The sequence below is a fragment of the Mytilus californianus genome, unplaced genomic scaffold (assembly GCF_021869535.1).
Source record: "Mytilus californianus isolate M0D057914Y unplaced genomic scaffold, xbMytCali1.0.p SCAF_3, whole genome shotgun sequence".
Classification (NCBI taxonomy): Eukaryota; Metazoa; Mollusca; class Bivalvia; order Mytilida; family Mytilidae; genus Mytilus; species Mytilus californianus.
The window spans coordinates 85,274,493-85,293,178 of NW_026262679.1; the positions used below are offsets into that span (position 1 = coordinate 85,274,493).

The 18,686-nt window shown below is 29.3% G+C and overlaps 1 protein-coding gene and 1 long non-coding RNA gene across 5 annotated transcripts in view; one reads left to right on the forward strand and one right to left on the reverse strand.

Moving 5' to 3' along the window:
- The window catches only part of LOC127735280 (band 4.1-like protein 3), a 28,427-nt gene that overhangs the window by 4,016 nt on the left and 5,725 nt on the right, over positions 1 to 18,686 (forward strand). For all 4 annotated transcript variants that reach the window (XM_052245404.1, XM_052245406.1, XM_052245405.1 and 1 more), the window contains exons 6-13: positions 3,709 to 3,753; positions 4,145 to 4,324; positions 5,968 to 6,055; positions 6,514 to 6,666; positions 7,388 to 7,485; positions 8,430 to 8,623; positions 8,899 to 9,242; positions 18,089 to 18,436. In XM_052245404.1, coding sequence (XP_052101364.1) covers positions 3,709 to 3,753; positions 4,145 to 4,324; positions 5,968 to 6,055; positions 6,514 to 6,666; positions 7,388 to 7,485; positions 8,430 to 8,623; positions 8,899 to 9,242; positions 18,089 to 18,436 — 1,450 coding nt within the window. The remainder of the gene's footprint in view (positions 1 to 3,708; positions 3,754 to 4,144; positions 4,325 to 5,967; positions 6,056 to 6,513; positions 6,667 to 7,387; positions 7,486 to 8,429; positions 8,624 to 8,898; positions 9,243 to 18,088; positions 18,437 to 18,686) is intronic.
- On the reverse strand, positions 223 to 657 carry LOC127735282 (uncharacterized). The gene is made up of 3 exons (XR_007998226.1): positions 621 to 657; positions 451 to 552; positions 223 to 318 (listed from the first exon to the last, which is right to left on the reverse strand). It is a non-coding gene; the product is annotated as an uncharacterized LOC127735282 (long non-coding RNA).

Here is an 18,686-nt window from a genome sequence, read left to right on the forward strand (position 1 = left end):
AAATTTGTATTAACCAGAAATGGGAAATGCACGTTTCATCAATCGAGGAAGTGGTCACTGAAAAAAAGTTGGGAGTTGAGTCCTTTCCTGTTATAGATAACATTCATTGATGAGCTGGTATAGATAACTTTCATTGAGGGTTTCATACCTGTTATAGATTACTTTCATTGAGGAGTTCATACCTGTTATAGATTACTTTCATTGAGGAGTTCAAACCTGTTATAGATTACTTTCATTGAGGAGTTCATACCTGTTATAGATTACTTTCATTGAGGAGTTCATACCTGTTATAGATCACTTTCATTGAGGAGTTCATACCTGTTATAGATCACTTTCATTGAGGAGTTCATACCTGTTATAGATTACTTTCATTCAGGAGTACCTGTTATAGATTACTTTCATTCAGGAGTTCATACCTGTTATAGATTACTTTCATTCAGGAGTTCATACCTGTTATAGATTACTTTCATTGAGGAGTTCATACCTGTTATAGATTACTTTCATTGAGGAGTTCATACCTGTTATAGATCACTTTCATTGAGGAGTTCATACCTGTTATAGATCACTTTCATTGTGGAGTTCATACCTGTTATTGATCGTTTTCATTCAGGAGTTCATACCTGTTATAGATTACTTTCATTGAGGAGTTCATACCTGTTATAAATCGTTTTCATTCAGGAGTTCATACCTGTTATAGATCACTTTCATTGAGGAATTCATACCTGTTATAGATCACTTTCATTCAGGAGTTCATACCTGTTATAGATCACTTTCATTCAGGAGTTCATACCTATTATAAGATCACTTTCATTCAGGAGTTCATACCTGTTATAGATCACTTTCATTAAGGAGTTCATACCTGTTATAGATCACTTTCATTCAGGAGTTCATACCTGTTATAGATCACTTTCATTCAGGAGTTCATACCTATTATAAGATCACTTTCATTCAGGAGTTCATACCTGTTATAGATCACTTTCATTAATAGTCTCTTTCCTCAGTCTAGTTTACATTGGTTTGAATATAATTTCTGAACTATCTGATTGGCTAAATACACATAACAAATTAATGGAACAACCGAAAAATAGCTGTACCTGTAGGTATGTGTGTGTTATTTGTTTATTGATCTTTCGTATTGAGGTTGATGTCTCATTACTGTATATCCCTCATCCAATTCAACACATAATAAAATTATAAAATGGTTAAAGAAAAGATCAATAAGAATTAGGAATGTAGTCAAATCAACCATTTTGTTATTTAGGTTGATTTTTCAAGTCATTATTATTGTAATGCAGTAAAGCTGAAGTTTTATTATAATTATTGAAATATTTACATGTGGTTTTATAAAAGTAAATATTTCTATGTTAACACCTGTATGATTATTATAGGCAAACAGCTGTATTGAGGTACAAGTATCCTAGATAACCAAAGTTATTACTAAATCTACAAAATTTTGTGTCTTTTTTTCATAGATACAAGAATAATATAATTTTATTTTCAGGTTAATAATACAATAAACTTAACAAAACACATGTATATTGTAATAAATATTATTCCACATGAACCATTTTTAAAGCATTACATTAAATGTTTAAAAAATTTATAATGCTGATCCATTAATTTCATTATTTCCTTAATAACCACTATTCACACAAATTTGTTTTTAAAAAAGTAAACAGTTAAATGTTAAAAACCATTTTTTTATTCACGATATTTTCAGAAAATAATTTATACATGTGTTTTGGGTTTATTTTTAATAAAAAAAGAGAAATTACTAAACTAAAAGGACCACTGAAAAGTGAATTCTTATAAAATAAAACAGCAACATTAAAACATTTTGAACTTGTTCTTTGTGATGGAATTTTAAGAAGCATGTGGTCAGTGGATTTAAGTTTTCTTCCAAAAATAATGATTACAATTTTACTGATCTATGGTGGATTGTAATGCATTATGCTATTTCTTACTGAAACAACACTTTTATAGTTATAATCTAACTATTTAAATGTGAAATAAGTCCTGACATTCACTAATATCAGCAAACAAGAAAGATAACATATATATTCAGATTACTTGATACATACTTAAGATGACAATAGTATAATCAGGATTATTTGTTAAATTATTTGAGATGACAAAAGTATATTCTGTAGTATACAGTATAATGTATCGATGTATATTTCTGTTTCTCTAATTTTTGCGCTTTTTTCACATTTCTTGATCGGTGTGAGAAAAATATTTCTCCTCACTAGTGAAATATCTGTTCTCGGCAAATTATTGGTCGAAATTTAATTATGACGTCAAATTTTCTTGGTTTCTTCTGAATTTCCTATTGTGACGTCATGAAAAAAGGCGACCATGCCTGATGACGTCACATATAAAGAACACAACTTTCTGCAAATCTTTGAAAAGGAAGAATAAAAATCATTAGAGAAACAGATTCCACCACTATAACTCATGTATTACAATATTTCTCCACTCTCAACATTTAAATTTTAATTATTTAAAAAGCTCAGCAAGCCTCGCCCTTTAAATAATAAAATTTAACTGTCTCGAGTGGAGAAATATTGTAACACACTTGTTGCAGTGGTGAAATCTATATTTCTCTGTTGGTAATACTATATGTAAAGTTACATATGTTAATAGATGAACGTATGTAATAAATTAATGGTCCCACAAGCTTTATAATTATGGTCATATAGATTCCATTTAAAAAAGAAAATTAAAATCAAGAAGATCAACTAGTATTCCTTCAGCTGGTGACAATCTCCGTAAAAAAATTGTTAAAATTTTTCACAATTTTATCCAAAAAGAACATGAAAGAAAAGCTCATATTCTAAGAAACAAAGAAAAAAGGGAGGCAGAAGATAGGCATGAAATGAAAAATGACTAAAAGACAAACACAACATAGAAAATTAAAGACTGAGCAATGTGAATGGTCAGAACCCCACCAAAAACAAGGGTTGATCCCGGATGCTCTGGAAGGGTACGCAGATCAAAATATTGTTTTTTGTTTACAAAAGTTTACAAGACAACTAACCATTTATATTGCAAGAAAACTATGATGGAAACAAGTAATAGAAATTAAAAAATACAGCTGAATGAATACCAGTGTCAACTATTGAATATGGCTGTTCTCTAGAAGTTTGAGATTATTGTCAGTTATATTCTGGTGTTTATATCGTGATCTGATGCCATTTTTATTTTCTGCTTTAAAAGGATGTCAAATTTAGCGTATGGTATAATTTGATCATATTAACCTGAATAAATTTTACCATTTTGCTGCTTGAAATTCCAGAGAAAATGTTATAAAACATTAAGTGCACCACAACAAATCTGCTTTAAATTTGCGATTAAATAATTAGAATCTTTTACCCTTCATTCGCACTTTAATGATAGAACCACTCCATGTGCACTTTATAAGTTTGTTAGTAAAACTAGCTTTATAACAAGTCTAAATTTGAAAAAAGAATGAGGAGAAGCTATGTTTGATTTTTACATCCTCAATTTAAGATTTTATAGTAATTTGAAAAAACAGAATTTCAGAAGGAAAAAAAATGTACTAGGCTTATTAAAAATTGAAATAATTAATTGTAATAAATGTTTACCTGTACATACATGTATTTCATATTAGAAAAAATCATTACATGAACATTTTTTTAGAACTTTTTTATGTATAAAATTAAAATATGTATTCTATTCTCTTTTTAGGTACCAGCTTTGTTTGCAAATAAGGAGAGATATTGTTAGTGAAAAGTAAGTGATTTTGTGAATATATAGGAGTAAAATTATAGCTTTTATTTAAGACACTCTTTGACAAATTAAAGGTCCAGTTGAGTTTGAAACTTTTTGTTTGAACATCAATTTTAAAAAGTGCAAATAATTGGTTTTAAGAGTACTCAAAAGTAACTATTTGATTGTTATATATATTTTTTGCTAGTCAGTATTGATTTTAACTAACTTTACGGATTCTTTAGAATGCATGAGAAATGAATTAGTAAACCATAGGACTAAATAGTGTATTGTGCTCTATTTAAATAATATAATTTTTTTTGTTTCTGCTCAATATATAGTTTATAAGATGAAATAGAATACTATATAGAAAATTAGCCATCAGCTTTTTATAATTGTTATTTTTTTCTTTCAGATTGCCATGTTCATTTGTAACCTACAGTTTATTGGGGTCATATACAGTCCAGTCAGAGTTGGGAGACTGGGAAATGGAAGAATTTGGTCCCGGTGTAGATTATATAAAAGGAATGAGATTTGCACCTACACAGGACAGAGATTTATTAAAGAAAATTGTTGAACTACACAAAACACACAAGTAGGTCTTAATGTCATTAACTTATCAAAATAAGCTTAATAGAACAACAGAAATTTACGTTGTGGCCTAGAAGGAACAAACTAAACAAACCTATACAAGAGCCAGTTTGACACTATGTCCATTCTATGAAAGTTTATGTTAAATGCCAGCAGCCCTAATAGGTTTGAAAAGGTATACAACCATTTATTTAAAATGACTAAACAAATCATCACAAACAATTTTTTATGAAGTTATTTCATTTCAGAAAGGAAAAACAAATTTCTGACTCGTTAATAACTTAAAAGGTATTTTCATAGTAGATTTATTTGTATGGTTAACTTATTATATAGAAAAAAACGGTCATCATAACTTGACAATCTTTCTTGATTTATTTTTGTTTTCTTATTTTCTCTCCATCTGTTATACTACTTTTACTTTGGTTGTAGATTAGAAATTTCTATTTGTTTTTTTTTTTATTTTCCCTTATATTTAATTTTTGCAATCATTAAGTGACACCAAAGGATTGGTAATATTTCAGAAAGGGTGGTATGACCTTGTTAGGGATGCCAGGGTTGGGCCTATATTTTGATGGGAATTTTGGAATCTGGAATTAAGATTAATTTTTGGTATCCAAGAAAAAATGCTTTATTTTTCCGGATTTCAGAATTCAGCTTTTAATTTTCCAGAAATTTGGGATGTAACCCCACCTACCCCCCCCCCCCCCCCCTTTTAGTTCTTATTCAAGATAAGGGCATACAGATATTTATTTTATTTCTCCTCGCAAAGAATATATACCTGCAAGTCCATTAGTGGAACTGTACTAAAAAAGACAACTTAACTTGATAAGTTTGCTTTTTTTAGTACAGTTCCACTGATGGACTTGTCATTTGTTTATGACACATCTTACATACTAGCTTACCAAATAGAAAACATTTTTTTTTTTAAGTTAGGGTGAATATAAGTTAAATGCTGATACATTTTAAAAGTCCTGCAAAGACATAGATATCTACATTTATAGTTCAGTTTAGATTTCATATTGTAAATACTTAAATTCTTCTAAAAATATATTCTGCAATTGTGTATGAATGAAATACATGAAATTTTTTTAATACATAAATTTCTATTATCTATATATATTGACTTTTTAACGCCAGAATTATCTCCCATTTGGTTTAAAACTATTTAAGATGCAAATTTTGATGATTAATATTAGTTCCCAAACCCTTATTTTCTTATACAAATTCTTACATACACATATTCAATTAAAAAAACATGCAAAGAAAAGTAACATTCACAAAGAAGAAAAATAGTGAAACGTTAAAAAAAATTGAAAACTAAAAGTTTTGCTCCAAACTTTATAAATGTCGAATGTTCGATAAAGATGTTTCTTTTTAAAATGACTAATCAACAAAGAAATGAAGGTGTTTTACTTTCTTTTATTTAAAAAATGTGTTTATAACATTTCAAAGGTCAAACCCCAGAAGACGCTCAACTTCATTTTCTAGACAATGCCAAGAAGGAAAAATGTACACTTTATTAGTATTTCTGTCAGCAGTTAATGTCACATGCTCAATAAAGTTGTTTCTATTTAAAATGACTAATCAACAAAGAAATGAAGTTGCTATAATTTCTTTTATCTAAAAAATGCATTTATTAAATTTCAGAGGTCAAACTCCAGAAGAAGCTGAACTTCATTTTCTAGACAATGCCAAGAAGTTATCTTTATATGGAGTTTATCTTCATGATGCAAAGGTAAGCAAGTATTAAAGAAGACGAAATCTTCCACATAATCATGCATATCAAAACACATGCTTCTAGATATATAAGTAGTGGCACTCATACCACATCTTCTTATATCTAGAATCATGCGTTTTGGTAGGGTGACAAATTGACAATAGACATTTCTGTCTATGCAGCATCTTTAAAACCTGGCTTGTCATAGTCAGTTTAGTACATCTACATAGAAGTGTTCATATTCATATCAAATCAACATGTTTTCGTCCTGAATATGCATTTAATTTGCCACTGGACCTTAAACAGCCACCCATCATCACTACCATCATAGTTTGACAAAAATATGGCTTTCCAAGTTTAACATTTGTCTGAAATGCATAACATGCTTTTGGCATTGAAAACTTTTTTATGGGTAGTCAGTCAGCTGGAAAGAAATTTATAGAATTGTCCAGACCAAAATTTATTTTTTATTTCAGGATGGAGAAGGTGTGGACATACAGTTGGGTATCTGTGCAAGTGGAGTTATGATCTACAAAGATAAATTACAAATTAACAGATTTGTTTGGCCAAAGGTTGTTAAGATGTCATACCGAAGGAATAAATTTTATATCAAATTGAGACCAGGGGAGGTAAGTCAGACTTCTTATTTAAATGTACTGGAAGAACAGAAAATATACAATGGTTTCAACATGTTTTAGTTTAAAGATGAAAGAAACTATTTAAAATATCTCTTCAATTTATTTATTGCACATGAACTTTTTGATTTGCAAAAAGTGACAAGTCATACTACATTGTACTCAAAACTATTCTTTGTTGACAAACAATAAAATTTTAAATGTGCAAATAACTTGTATGTTTATTATATTTTCTTTTCTTAAGGAATGACTGTAATATTTTTTCTGTCTATGAAGAAATAACATAAAAAATATGGTGAACACTGAATAACTCGCGTAACCGGTTATTTAAAAGTGTGCACCACATTTTTTATGTTATTTTGAATAGACAGAAAAAATATTAAAGTCATTTCTTATAATTTAATTCTAAAAAGGAGTAAATCATGATAAAAACATGGATGACGTCGCGGTCACATGACAAAATTATGTCTGAGCTGATAGACAAAACACTTTCAGCCAATCAGAAGAAGTGTTACATCCAAAATTAAATTATTTTAAAATAGCATATTTTAGTAAATTCATATTACATGTGTGTTCTAATGCAAATATCACATGATTTGCATTATTATTTTGATCAACATGGATATGAATACTTATTGTTCATAATACAAAAAAAGTATTCCTATTTCTATTTGTCCATTTATAGTTTTGTAAAACTTACTAATTCATTTTTCAGTTTGAAGATTTTCAAAGTATGATAGCATTTAAATTACTCTCAATCAGACATTCAAAGAGACTGTGGAAAATTGCTGTTGAACATCATTCATTCTTCAGGTAATTATATTGGAAAATTATCAATAGTAAACAATAAAAAAAGTCTTTGGAAACTTTTATGCACAGATAGCATTAGCCTTAAATAAAAACATGCGACCAGTCAGTATTTAACGTTTTCAAGGTAATGTAATTGATATTTTAGATTCATCAAGAAAATGGTAAAAATTGTACCTTTTTGGAGAACAGATGAACTTTGAATGCTCAAACTCCAAATCTCTCTATTTTAATAAAATGACAATAAGTGATTGTCTGTTTTGTACGATCAATCAGTCAAGTTTAACGTTCTCTAAAACAAGTATTTAAAAAAAAAAAATTTATAAAGTGCAGGACCTCAAGGATTGACTCTGGTAAATCCCTGACTAGCTATCAAACCATTGCAAACTCTGGTTCCCCTGCAAAATGTATAATTACTCAGCAATGTCTGGTCATTAGAATAGGGAAATTAAACCCAATGCCCGTTGCACAGTGAGTGTCAAGCTTTCTGCAAGTTAAAAAAAAACCTTGCAACAACTCCCTGAGGGGTCTGTTTCCAGGTCAAATGTCTTCTTTTTTCAAAAATAGCTTCATTGTTGAATGGGAGCTCTAATTTTCATCACTTCATCCTGTATTGTAGTAATTATCTAATTGTTAATGTGTTCCCATCCTGATCATGTATTAAAAATTTGCCACTGGACATTAAGCAAGCTTCAATCATCTTAAACTACACACCTGTCATCAATCAAAACTGCAGTATGTTTTAAATTAATGATGATTTCTTGTGTGAATTTTTTGTTTGTTACTAATGCTTATAATAATAATTAGTTTGAATTTCTTGTTAAAATGGGTAAACTTGAAAATAGAGGAACAAGTTCTTGCTTTTTATGGTATTGTCCTGTGTAGTGTATTTCCGTGTCAATCACTTTACTTTTGATAATTTTTTATGATAATATATTTAATATTTTCAGGTTTAAAGAATCAGACATGCCAAGGAAAAGAGGTTTATTAAAACTTGGGTCAAAGTTCAGATATTCTGGTCGTACATTATATCAGTCAAAGATGGCAGTATCAGCAGTTGATAGGCCTATGCCAAATTTTGACAGGATTCATAGTAAAAGGGCAACATATGGTGGCAGGCCTAACAAAAGACATGAAATTGAGGGTAGATTATTATTTATTGCCATTTAAAGGAATTTCATGATAAAATAATTACAAATTATTTATTCTTTGGACATAGAATTTTTTAACATTGGAAACAAAGCTGTAGCTTGTGCAAAGACCAGGTGTTTTTAATATTTTTTCAAATCAATATTTTGTTCAGTCTGTTTTAAAAGCTTCAATAGAATCCCAAAAACTTTATATTTTATAATTATATACTGTATATCTCTTAATGTTAATTATGGGTTATGTGTTTACCGAAATATTTGGATTTTTCAGACTATTATAGCAGGCCTACAAGAGAACCAAGATCATCTGATAGGCCACCCAAACCAGAGGTGCGTAATGATAACTATATAGATAGAAACCCTGAAGATGAACCACCACCTGCCAGAAATGATCCAGATAGGTCTGAGGATGAAGACGAGGACCCAATAGATACTAAGCATCGTATGGAGAAAATGCACGCCATCCCAACCCCCCTGGCATTAATGAACAAAGAAAGAGAACAGACAGAAAATAATAATGGACAACCAAGGCATATGGAACAACCTGAAGATGACAGACCTGAACCAAGAAGAGAGAGACGAGACGATTATAGACGGGAACCAGAGGAAGATATGGTACGTACACGCATAATTGGTAGAAGGGCTAGGCAAGGGAAGGGGCGGCAACCCATGTATGGCTTCGGTACTAACCAAAATCCTATCCATCGTCCACTAACCTTGTCAGATAGTTATATATCAAAGTCTTGTAGTTCTGATTTGTCTGCTAGAAAATCTGTATCATTTCGAGATGATTTAAAAGATGCTGAAAATCTGAATCGGAAGAAAAATCGTCAGAAAGTCCGTTATTACAGCAAATATCAATCTGCAAGGAATATGCAAAACGGAGATTTCCAAAAGGCATACAGTTCAGAGGACATATCAAACCAAAGAACAAGAAATGAAAATGTTGCTCAAAGAAAAAAATCTGATCTGTCTAATTTGCTGGATGTAAGACATTCGTTGCAACCTGTTGAGGATTTTACTGATGTTTTTATGAGAGAAGAAATAAGATCACGTTCAAGCTCTGTAGATTTTGTTGATAGTGAAGATGTGAAAGTTGATGATTTAATTAAATCCAAACCAGCTCAGTCAAAAAGTAAAAATGTTTTGTGTTCTGAAAATCAAAATCATTCATGTGGGAATAATACATCAAAAAGAAATTCATATGCTTATGATTATTCTAGTCAGTCTGAAAATGACAGTCTTACAGAATTGTCTGTTTACAATGAAGATGAAGTTTTTACACCATCTGCACAAGGAAAAGCATTTATTCTGTCAAATTCTGGATATAAGTCATTTGAAGAAGGTATGAAGAAAAGTATTCGGAGACAGTCGTCATCAACAAGTTTAAGAAAAGTGGATATAGATAATGAATCAGAAAGTGTTCACAAACAAGGAAGTAAAATGGACTGTATTACTGAAAAAGATGTTTTTAATCCTGAAAGAAGCGAGACAATTTTATTAGAAAAGTATATAATAATGAAGCAGCAATCTTCAGACACAGTATCTAGCTGTGACTTGTTAGATCAGAGTTTCTCGGAGGATCAAAGTCTTCTCAATTCTAGTATTACATCAAACATGTCTGTTGATTCCACAGGCAGAAAAACACTGATTAAAACTAATGGATCATTTAATAGAAGTTTAAGCTTAGAAAAATATCAAAATTTAATCAAAACTTGCGAGGATCACATTTCTTCAAGTGAAAAATCTGTAACATTTAACCTTCAATCCAGTCCAAGATCTGTATCAGATTTGTGTGATATACCTGAAATCGTTGGTGAAAGACCGAAGAGTTGTCAGTTCAATTCCTTCGACAGAATTAGAATTAAAACATGTCTCAAAGTATCAAAAAGTGCTCAGAATATTGGAGATAACAGTTCAATATTTAATGATGAGAACAAAAATGGCACTCATAATTATACAAAAGATAAATTTAGTAATAAAACATCAAACTTTGAACTAGAAAATAATTTGAATGAGCCTGATTCTGATTTCAAGTTAGATAGTTACTCTGAAGAGCCAAGGAGGATGGGTAGAATAAATTCATTAACTGGTAACTCAAATAATAGTCAGAAATATTTGGGGAATTCTGCAAGCATTGGATCAGAAAATGAAAATCCAATAAGTCCTCATAATGATATGAATGATTCAGGTATTTTTGAGAGTAGCTTAGATAACAGGAAAAAGAAGACTGCCAAAATTGAGTCACTATCAGCTGATACCATAGGTGTTAAAGCTTTAGCATCATCACATGATGGCGAATTTGTTTCCACTGAGGGTAGAGAACAGGATTCTATGACAAACAATCAAAATGGCAGTTCTGTTGATAATGTGTTAAGTTTGTCATTTAATGATAAAAACAATGTTAAATGTAGTAATATTAATGAGTCAAAACCTTCAGATCTAACAGAAAGAGACCAAAATGAGGAAGTATTGGATTTTTCAAAGGCTCGCTCAAGTCAAACCAAATGTGTAAAACTGGAACATACTGAACATTTGCCTGCAAATAATCAGTCAGATTCTCCAACAAAGACACAAATGTCAGCAGAAAATCAACAAGACTCAACAGAAATTCTAGCAAAGCAACAACATAACTGTCCAACTAATGGTCTACAATCTGCAGCAGACGTCACACAACATTCCAGGAGCCAGCAACTGTCACATCAAAACTCAAAGGAACAGTCACATCCAAACAGGGAATCTTCATATCCTTTAAATAATCCTCTAGACAGACCGAGACAAAGAAGAAATCCAGTAGCCAGAACACCAAGCTTCAGACTGCCAACACACAACAGACAAACTATGCCTGAGGATATTCATATTCTTACACAGATTTTTGTAACTATTGTTATTTGTGCAATTTCTTTATTAAGTTTCTTTTATGAACTTTCATAAGTTCACATTTTTTGTTTTTTAAAGTCATAATAAAAGCTTCTGACAATCTCTCTATATACATTTAAGTTTATAAACATTATACTTTTTACAATTTTATATATATATTACAAAAGTATTTATTTATGTATTGTCACAAAATATGTTAAGTACATACATATCAGAACACATACAATTTTTTTGGCCAAATTGTTGAACTGTTTTGGTTTGAGTTTTCAATTAACCATTTTTACATTTTAATCGATTTAAACAAAATTTGTATTGTTGCACATGAAATCCACTAAATGATTGAAATCCTTATACATGTATACTTTTTGCAATTTGTGTGTAAAAAACCTATTTTAAATGTTAATTGAAATAAAATGTAAAACATTAAGTGTACAAGTTGCTGTAAGATATTTCTAAAAACAATTTCAGTTTCAATACACTTGTCCGTATTGTTACATCTTATTTGTCAAGATGATTAAGTCAGTACACTATGGGAGGATCAAAGCAAATGTGTTACAAAACTTTATCAAAATTTTATATCTAAACTAGAAAGGAGAAATTACAAATAATGTTTTTGTAAGTCTACTGTAAATTCATAAATTTTACTATGTTTATACTACTAAATTTGGCTTCACGAAAATAAAAACTGAAATATTTGATTTTGATAGAATTATTTGTATGCAGCATATCCCAAAAAAGTAATCATTAAACTTGCATTTTGTCCATTGTTCCACTGTCTCAAAAAACAAATGCTCACAAAAATTATTGAATTTACAGTACGTGTCCTAGTCCTCAGATATATGTGTGAAATTTCGTTTCAGTAGCTTTTAATTTACATTAAAACTTGAAATTTTCTAGTGCCTTACTATTTGCAAATAGTATGGCTTAAAGGCTTTATTTTCTTAAAATAATGATTTTTGTAGATAATATTCTTCAAATTTTTGCAATAATGGTTATTTTCTTTAATTAAATCAACATTCCAATTAGCAGGACTTTATAAATTGAAAAACAACCAGTTTGAACATTTACTTTACCAAAGAATTGATGAAGTAGGTTTATTATAATCAACGTAATTATAATTTACTTATACTGAGAAAAAAAGTTTTGAAACATATATTTGAATTAAAAAAACTTGAATATAAAAGTTTCTTAAGTTGCAGAAACTAGACATTATTGTCATTGATTATATTTAAGTAAAAATTGCATCTTATGGTTATATTCTTTGTAACAATGATATGTTTATTGGTTTAAAGGTAAAGTAAATTTTTTAAATATATAAAAAATATATGTTGCTAAACTTTTTTTACTCAGTATACTATGGAATATGTAATATGCTTTCAATGTCAATGGTTGTTGTTTAGATTTTGCTAACGCATTTTTATGACTGTGATAATATTGTGATATAAAAACCTGTCTCCTCTGCTTTAAATCCATCAATAACTAGTCCTTTGTGTGCAATTTTATAAGTGCTATAATCCTTTCAGTCATAAGTTTTCTTGAAAATGAATTGTTTTGTTATTTTTATATTTTAGTGTTTTATTTATACATAAGAGTGAACAGACATATTATATTATGTTTTATTTATGTACATCAGTATATTATTTATTTATAGATTTTTACTTTTTAATGTTTTAAAGACAGCTTGATCTTGTAATCTCTTAATATCGAAAAGCATTTTATTAGGTACTGTAGGTAATTCAATTTATCAAAATGTTATATTATATATATATATATACACGTGTGTTTGCATTCTTAACAACTACAAAAGTTGTTTTCCTCCCTATAAACTATAGTGCTGTTTTACTGTATGTTTTCAAGCTTAAGCTTATTAAAACATTTCACCTACGTAAATTAATTTACCATTAGATATTTAACTTCAGATCATCAGAACAAGACAATTTAAAAAAGTTTTAACTTGAATATAAGTTAATGTACAGTAAAAATGTTTCAAGATTCAGAAGTTTTTAAGTAATGCATTTTTGTTAAATAAAAATTGCCACATGAATCCCTATTTACTTTTTCTTGGAAGACCAAAATATTTTGATTATCTTAAATTTTGATTGGTTAGCCAAGATACAGGATGCTCATATAAATTTCATTGATTGTGATTCTGATTTTATGCAGCTGGTTTGAAGTTTCTGTTGACAATCATTTATCTGTCTTAGTTGTGTTGTAGTACTTAAGATTTTATTTTTTTTATTTTTAAAGTATATGTATATTTGTTTTGTAACCCTCTTGCCATAAAAATATTTTAATCTTATAAAGATTATAGAAGTATACTATATTTATTGTTTAAGTCTACAAGTTTTTATTGTTCAGTTTATTATAACCTTTTTATTTTTGTTGTTTTTATCCACACTCTCCACATTGTTTTCCTATTTTAGTTGTGCATATGACTGATATCTTATTGACAAAACCAATCTATATATATTATCCATAAGTGTAGATGTAATAAGTAATACAATTTGTTGTCCATACTAATGTGTTACCACTAGAGACCACATTGTCACCCAGCTAAAGTGTGATACAAAATTCATTTAGGGCCAGCTATCTAGAAATTATTCCTAATTTGAAATATTAAAAACATGGGGATAATAAATTTCCGGGATGGTATTTTTAGTCATTTAGTTCCCTTGTTTATTTCTTTCAAAATTTGCTAGACTTGGTAAGAGCTGTTAGAAAATGATACTTTTGTAAGTCCTCTTAGAAAACCTGTAAGTCTTCAGTATTATCAGAGAATACATTTGTTTGTTTCTATTATGAAGAAAGGAAAAAAATTGTAAGATCTATCTCAGTTTATTTTTTATAAAACCAAATCTAAGTTTCAACATTTTAATTAATTTTAGAACAGATAATATTTTAGTCAATAATTTCCCATATCAGACACACAAACACTTGAATGTACATAGTCTATGTTTCACCACACTTAAGTTTTGTTATTTAAAAGTTACATATTTGCCATGTTAAAATTATTACCAAAATTGTTGAATCAGATTTGAGCAATTTGTTGTTAAAGAATTCAAATTAAGGAAAGTCAATTAAATGTGCATAGTTTATCACATTTCAGAAATCAATGGAACAAAAAATGAAATTTGAGTTGCATTTATATTGATTTTGTCATGTACAATAGATATCATAGGGTAGAACTTTGATCAGCATTTTTTTTTTTCAGAAATCCAAATCAAATGAACTTAATTGTATTATAATAATATTAATGATGAATTAATTGTAGGTTAAGTATAAGGTATGATAGGTATAAATTCAGTAATATATGCTTGGTGAATGGCTCTTAATTTCAAACTAATTTGATTTCTTGTGTTGATGAATTAGCTTACCTCATGTTTGTGTTTGCTTTTCATTTACTTATTATTTTGACTTTTCCAATGTAAAGATTTAATTCTATATGCTTTAATTTTAATCCTTGGCAAAGTTATTTATTTCTAAAGTCATCCTAACATGAAATAGGGGCCTTGGTGGCCTAGCGGTCTTAGTCGTTCATCTAAAGTGATCTATTCCGTGTAAATACTGAGGTTGGGAGTTCGAACCCTGATGACCACCATGATATAGTCAAGTCAACTGAAAGTGGTGTTAAACACCAACAAACAACAGAACAAGCAAACTTTCAAGTGTCTACTTTGAAATCCAGTCCAAGTTCCATTTTCACTGTTACTGCATTTACCTTTTCAGAGTTATGTCCTTGAATTGTTTTATAATTGTGGGATTGATGGTACTGTCACATCAGATCTGTAGTTTTGTTTGAGCTTAGAAATTAAAAGGTTTTAACCAGAATCTCAATTGTGTAGTATCAGTATCAACCATAAAATGCAGGTCAACATCAATTATTGCAGTTAAAATTTCCAAATAACTGTACTGAATTTTTTTTTATTAAATACATGAAGAAGTGAATATTTGTAATGATTCCTTTTACTCTTCACTGCTTATGCTGATAATAGGCAAAGCTACCTAGTGAGATACTTTTTCCATTGGACAGAATGATCTTTTTCCGTATTTGTGCAATCAGGCAAAACATATCTCAATGTTTTAACACCCAAGGGCACAATGTGGGAAGAATTTATTTGATTTTGTTTATGAACTAGACCAGTCAGGAATTAGTCAAACAAATATATCAATTCTTTCAAGTTTAAATGAAATTACTGTAAATTCAGAAATTTATCCATGCATTTATTACTGTGAATGTTAAACAATTGACAAAAATGTGATATTAATTATTGCGATTTCAGGAAAAGCTGCATACAAAGAACGCTTTTAAAATTTAGAATGCAAATTTGAACTTTAGTGAAACCTAGTATCCCTTTGCATTAATAAAAACATTGCTAAATTTCTGAAGTAACAGTATCAGCTGTCTGTTGGGAAACTCCTTTCATTTAGTGCTTTGCTTAAGATATTTCACTTAATGTTTGTTCATGTTTTATTTTATAGTAATTGTTTTATTTTCACTTAACTTAACTTGTTGGTTGTGAATTGTTTTATTTTTCACCAAATTTAACTTGTTGGTTGTGTATCATGTTATAATAATAATAATAAAGCAATCCATGAACTGCCACTGTTAGTATGTTTCATGTCATACTTTATTTGAGGGAAAATCACAATAAAAAAAAAATAGCAGACCAAAATAGAATAATTTTGCATATCAGCTGTTTTGATTGAAGTGCAGCTGATCAGTTATATGTAGATGAAATACATGTCTGGCAAACGAAGAATGCATAAAGATATGGCAAAGTATTAAATATTGAAAGGATACTGTAGTTTGGCCAAATTCTTTATTGAACACATTTATGATTGAAGTATTGGGTTGAAGTCAGGATTCCAGTTCATTTGTTGTGAATTTAATGAGATCACAATGTTGGATTATGTGATGTTTCTTGAGGTTTTACAGTAAGCTTTGTCATATTGAAATCAAATAATACATATGTCAAAAGGATGGTAGCAAGAAGTAATAGATAAACCAGGGTCCTGAAAAAGTCAATAAAAGTATAACAAAACCTAGTCTGAGATTGCTCTGATGTCTGACAGCCTTATTATATGATAAGAAGAATAGCAGAATGTACATTTATATAAACACATCACACCAGAAAAAGCACTCAATTCAATAATATGGGAAGTACAGATGATAGAAAAATGGCTTAGAGACAAACAATAATAAAAACTTACCAAAGAATATTTACTTACTGAAAGCTAAAGTTCAAAGGACTGAATCTTATAAACACACAACTCTGTTTCAGATAAATGATGACGATTTCACTAAATTTATATTTTCCAGAAAAAAAATTATCCAGGCTATTTATGTATTTGTATCAAATGATAGCCTAAATACCATTTATTATTGAGTTTAAGTTTATCTAGAAAGTACTTGTCATTTTACATTGATTGCATGGTTGAATATTTTAAAGAGTGTCATATATTTGAAACTTAGAAAAGCACATATCATATTTTAAGGTTCTAGATTAATCAATGAATTCAGTTGAAGAAATTGAAGTGTAATTGAGCAATTATCGTTAATAGCAAAAATAATGGTCAAATTATTTTAACGATCAAATCTGAAGTATTTACTGCTATGATCATCAAAGGGTTTAAAGATTATGATGCCATTGTATTCCTAATCACTGCTGCACCTTCTGTGGGAAATTTATTAATCTAACTTAAAACACTTTTAAGAATTTATCAATGTCAGACACAAGACAAGACTATTAGGCAAATCATGGAGAGTAGCCTTCCTTTTTTCAGCGAGTTTATAGGTCAGTCTGTTTGGAGTTTTTGATGCACAGTAAACATGTGTACACACACTTTGAAAATGCTTTTAATATCCTATCATATTTTTGTTCATATGGAACATCAAATTTCATGTACCAGGGGTTCTTCAATGGCTGATTTCTTAAAGAAAAAAATGTTGTATAACAACTCCCCCTCCAAGATCAAAACTATAATTTGCTTTTCAGACTTTGTTACAAATTTTGTTCTAGATCTTGTAAATTCTAATGTCATTTGGTACTTATGAAAAGTAGAGACCTACATGAATTGAGATTTTAATGTCAAACTTTTCCGTATTTTTTTCACTCATTTAATCACAACACATATGGAATCAATTACATTATCAAAATTATATTTCTTTAATTTGGAGTTACTTCCCTTTGTGTACATGTCAGAGATGGTGACATTTGGATACAGTGGTTAGCAAGAATAAGTAGATACCAACATTTTACAAAGGTTTTAGAAAGTAAAAAGTAGTAGTTGTTAATAACTTTCCACTTCTAAATTACACTTACTGTTAAATTTCATAAAAAAATTAAGTTTTAATCAATTTTGTAACAATTTATAGATAATCAAAATTTTTTATTTTTTGTTTTTATTTTTTTTTATGAATGTTAATCTTTTAAATAATAGACTAATAACCATTGAAGTATAAGTATTTATGTTAGTGCTGTTTTATTTGACTATTTAAACAATAAGACTCCATAAAGCATCAGACAAGTTTTAGATAGAAAAAAACCTGATGAAGTAAAATATATCTTTAATATTTGTAGGAAAGGCCAATAGACATACCACCAATCCATGAACCTCCTCATGTACCACCAGGCCATGACACTCCTTTTCAATTACTGAGTAAAGAGGAGCAGAAAAGGCAACACAAAGAAGAAAAAGAAAGAATAAAGAGAGCCAAGGAAGAGGAAAAACGGCGGAAGAAAGAAGAAGAGAAAGAAAGGAAAAGAATAGAAAAAGAACGCAAGTCAAAGAAAGGAAAAGAACATATTGGTCAAGAATGGGACCAAGCTGTAAATACAGCTGTAAGAACAGAAGTATATATTCCCCCTGTTGAAGAATCTCCTGAAAGAGTACGGACTAAACGAATGAGTAGTTTCGAAGAAAATAAGGTTTGTATACAAGAAAACACATGATTTACAATGGAAAAAGTACTTTTTTTTTCTCCGAAAATTGATTAAATTCTATAAGTATCAGGATTTGATTACATAAAAGTGATGGTCTTTAATATCATTTGCTAAATGTAAATTTTCAAAATTATGTATGCTTCTTAATGAAGGCATAGTTATGTGGTAAGTGACACAATGATAACTGATTATGTTTTATTAATTATGTTTGTATTTATTACACAGATATTTATAT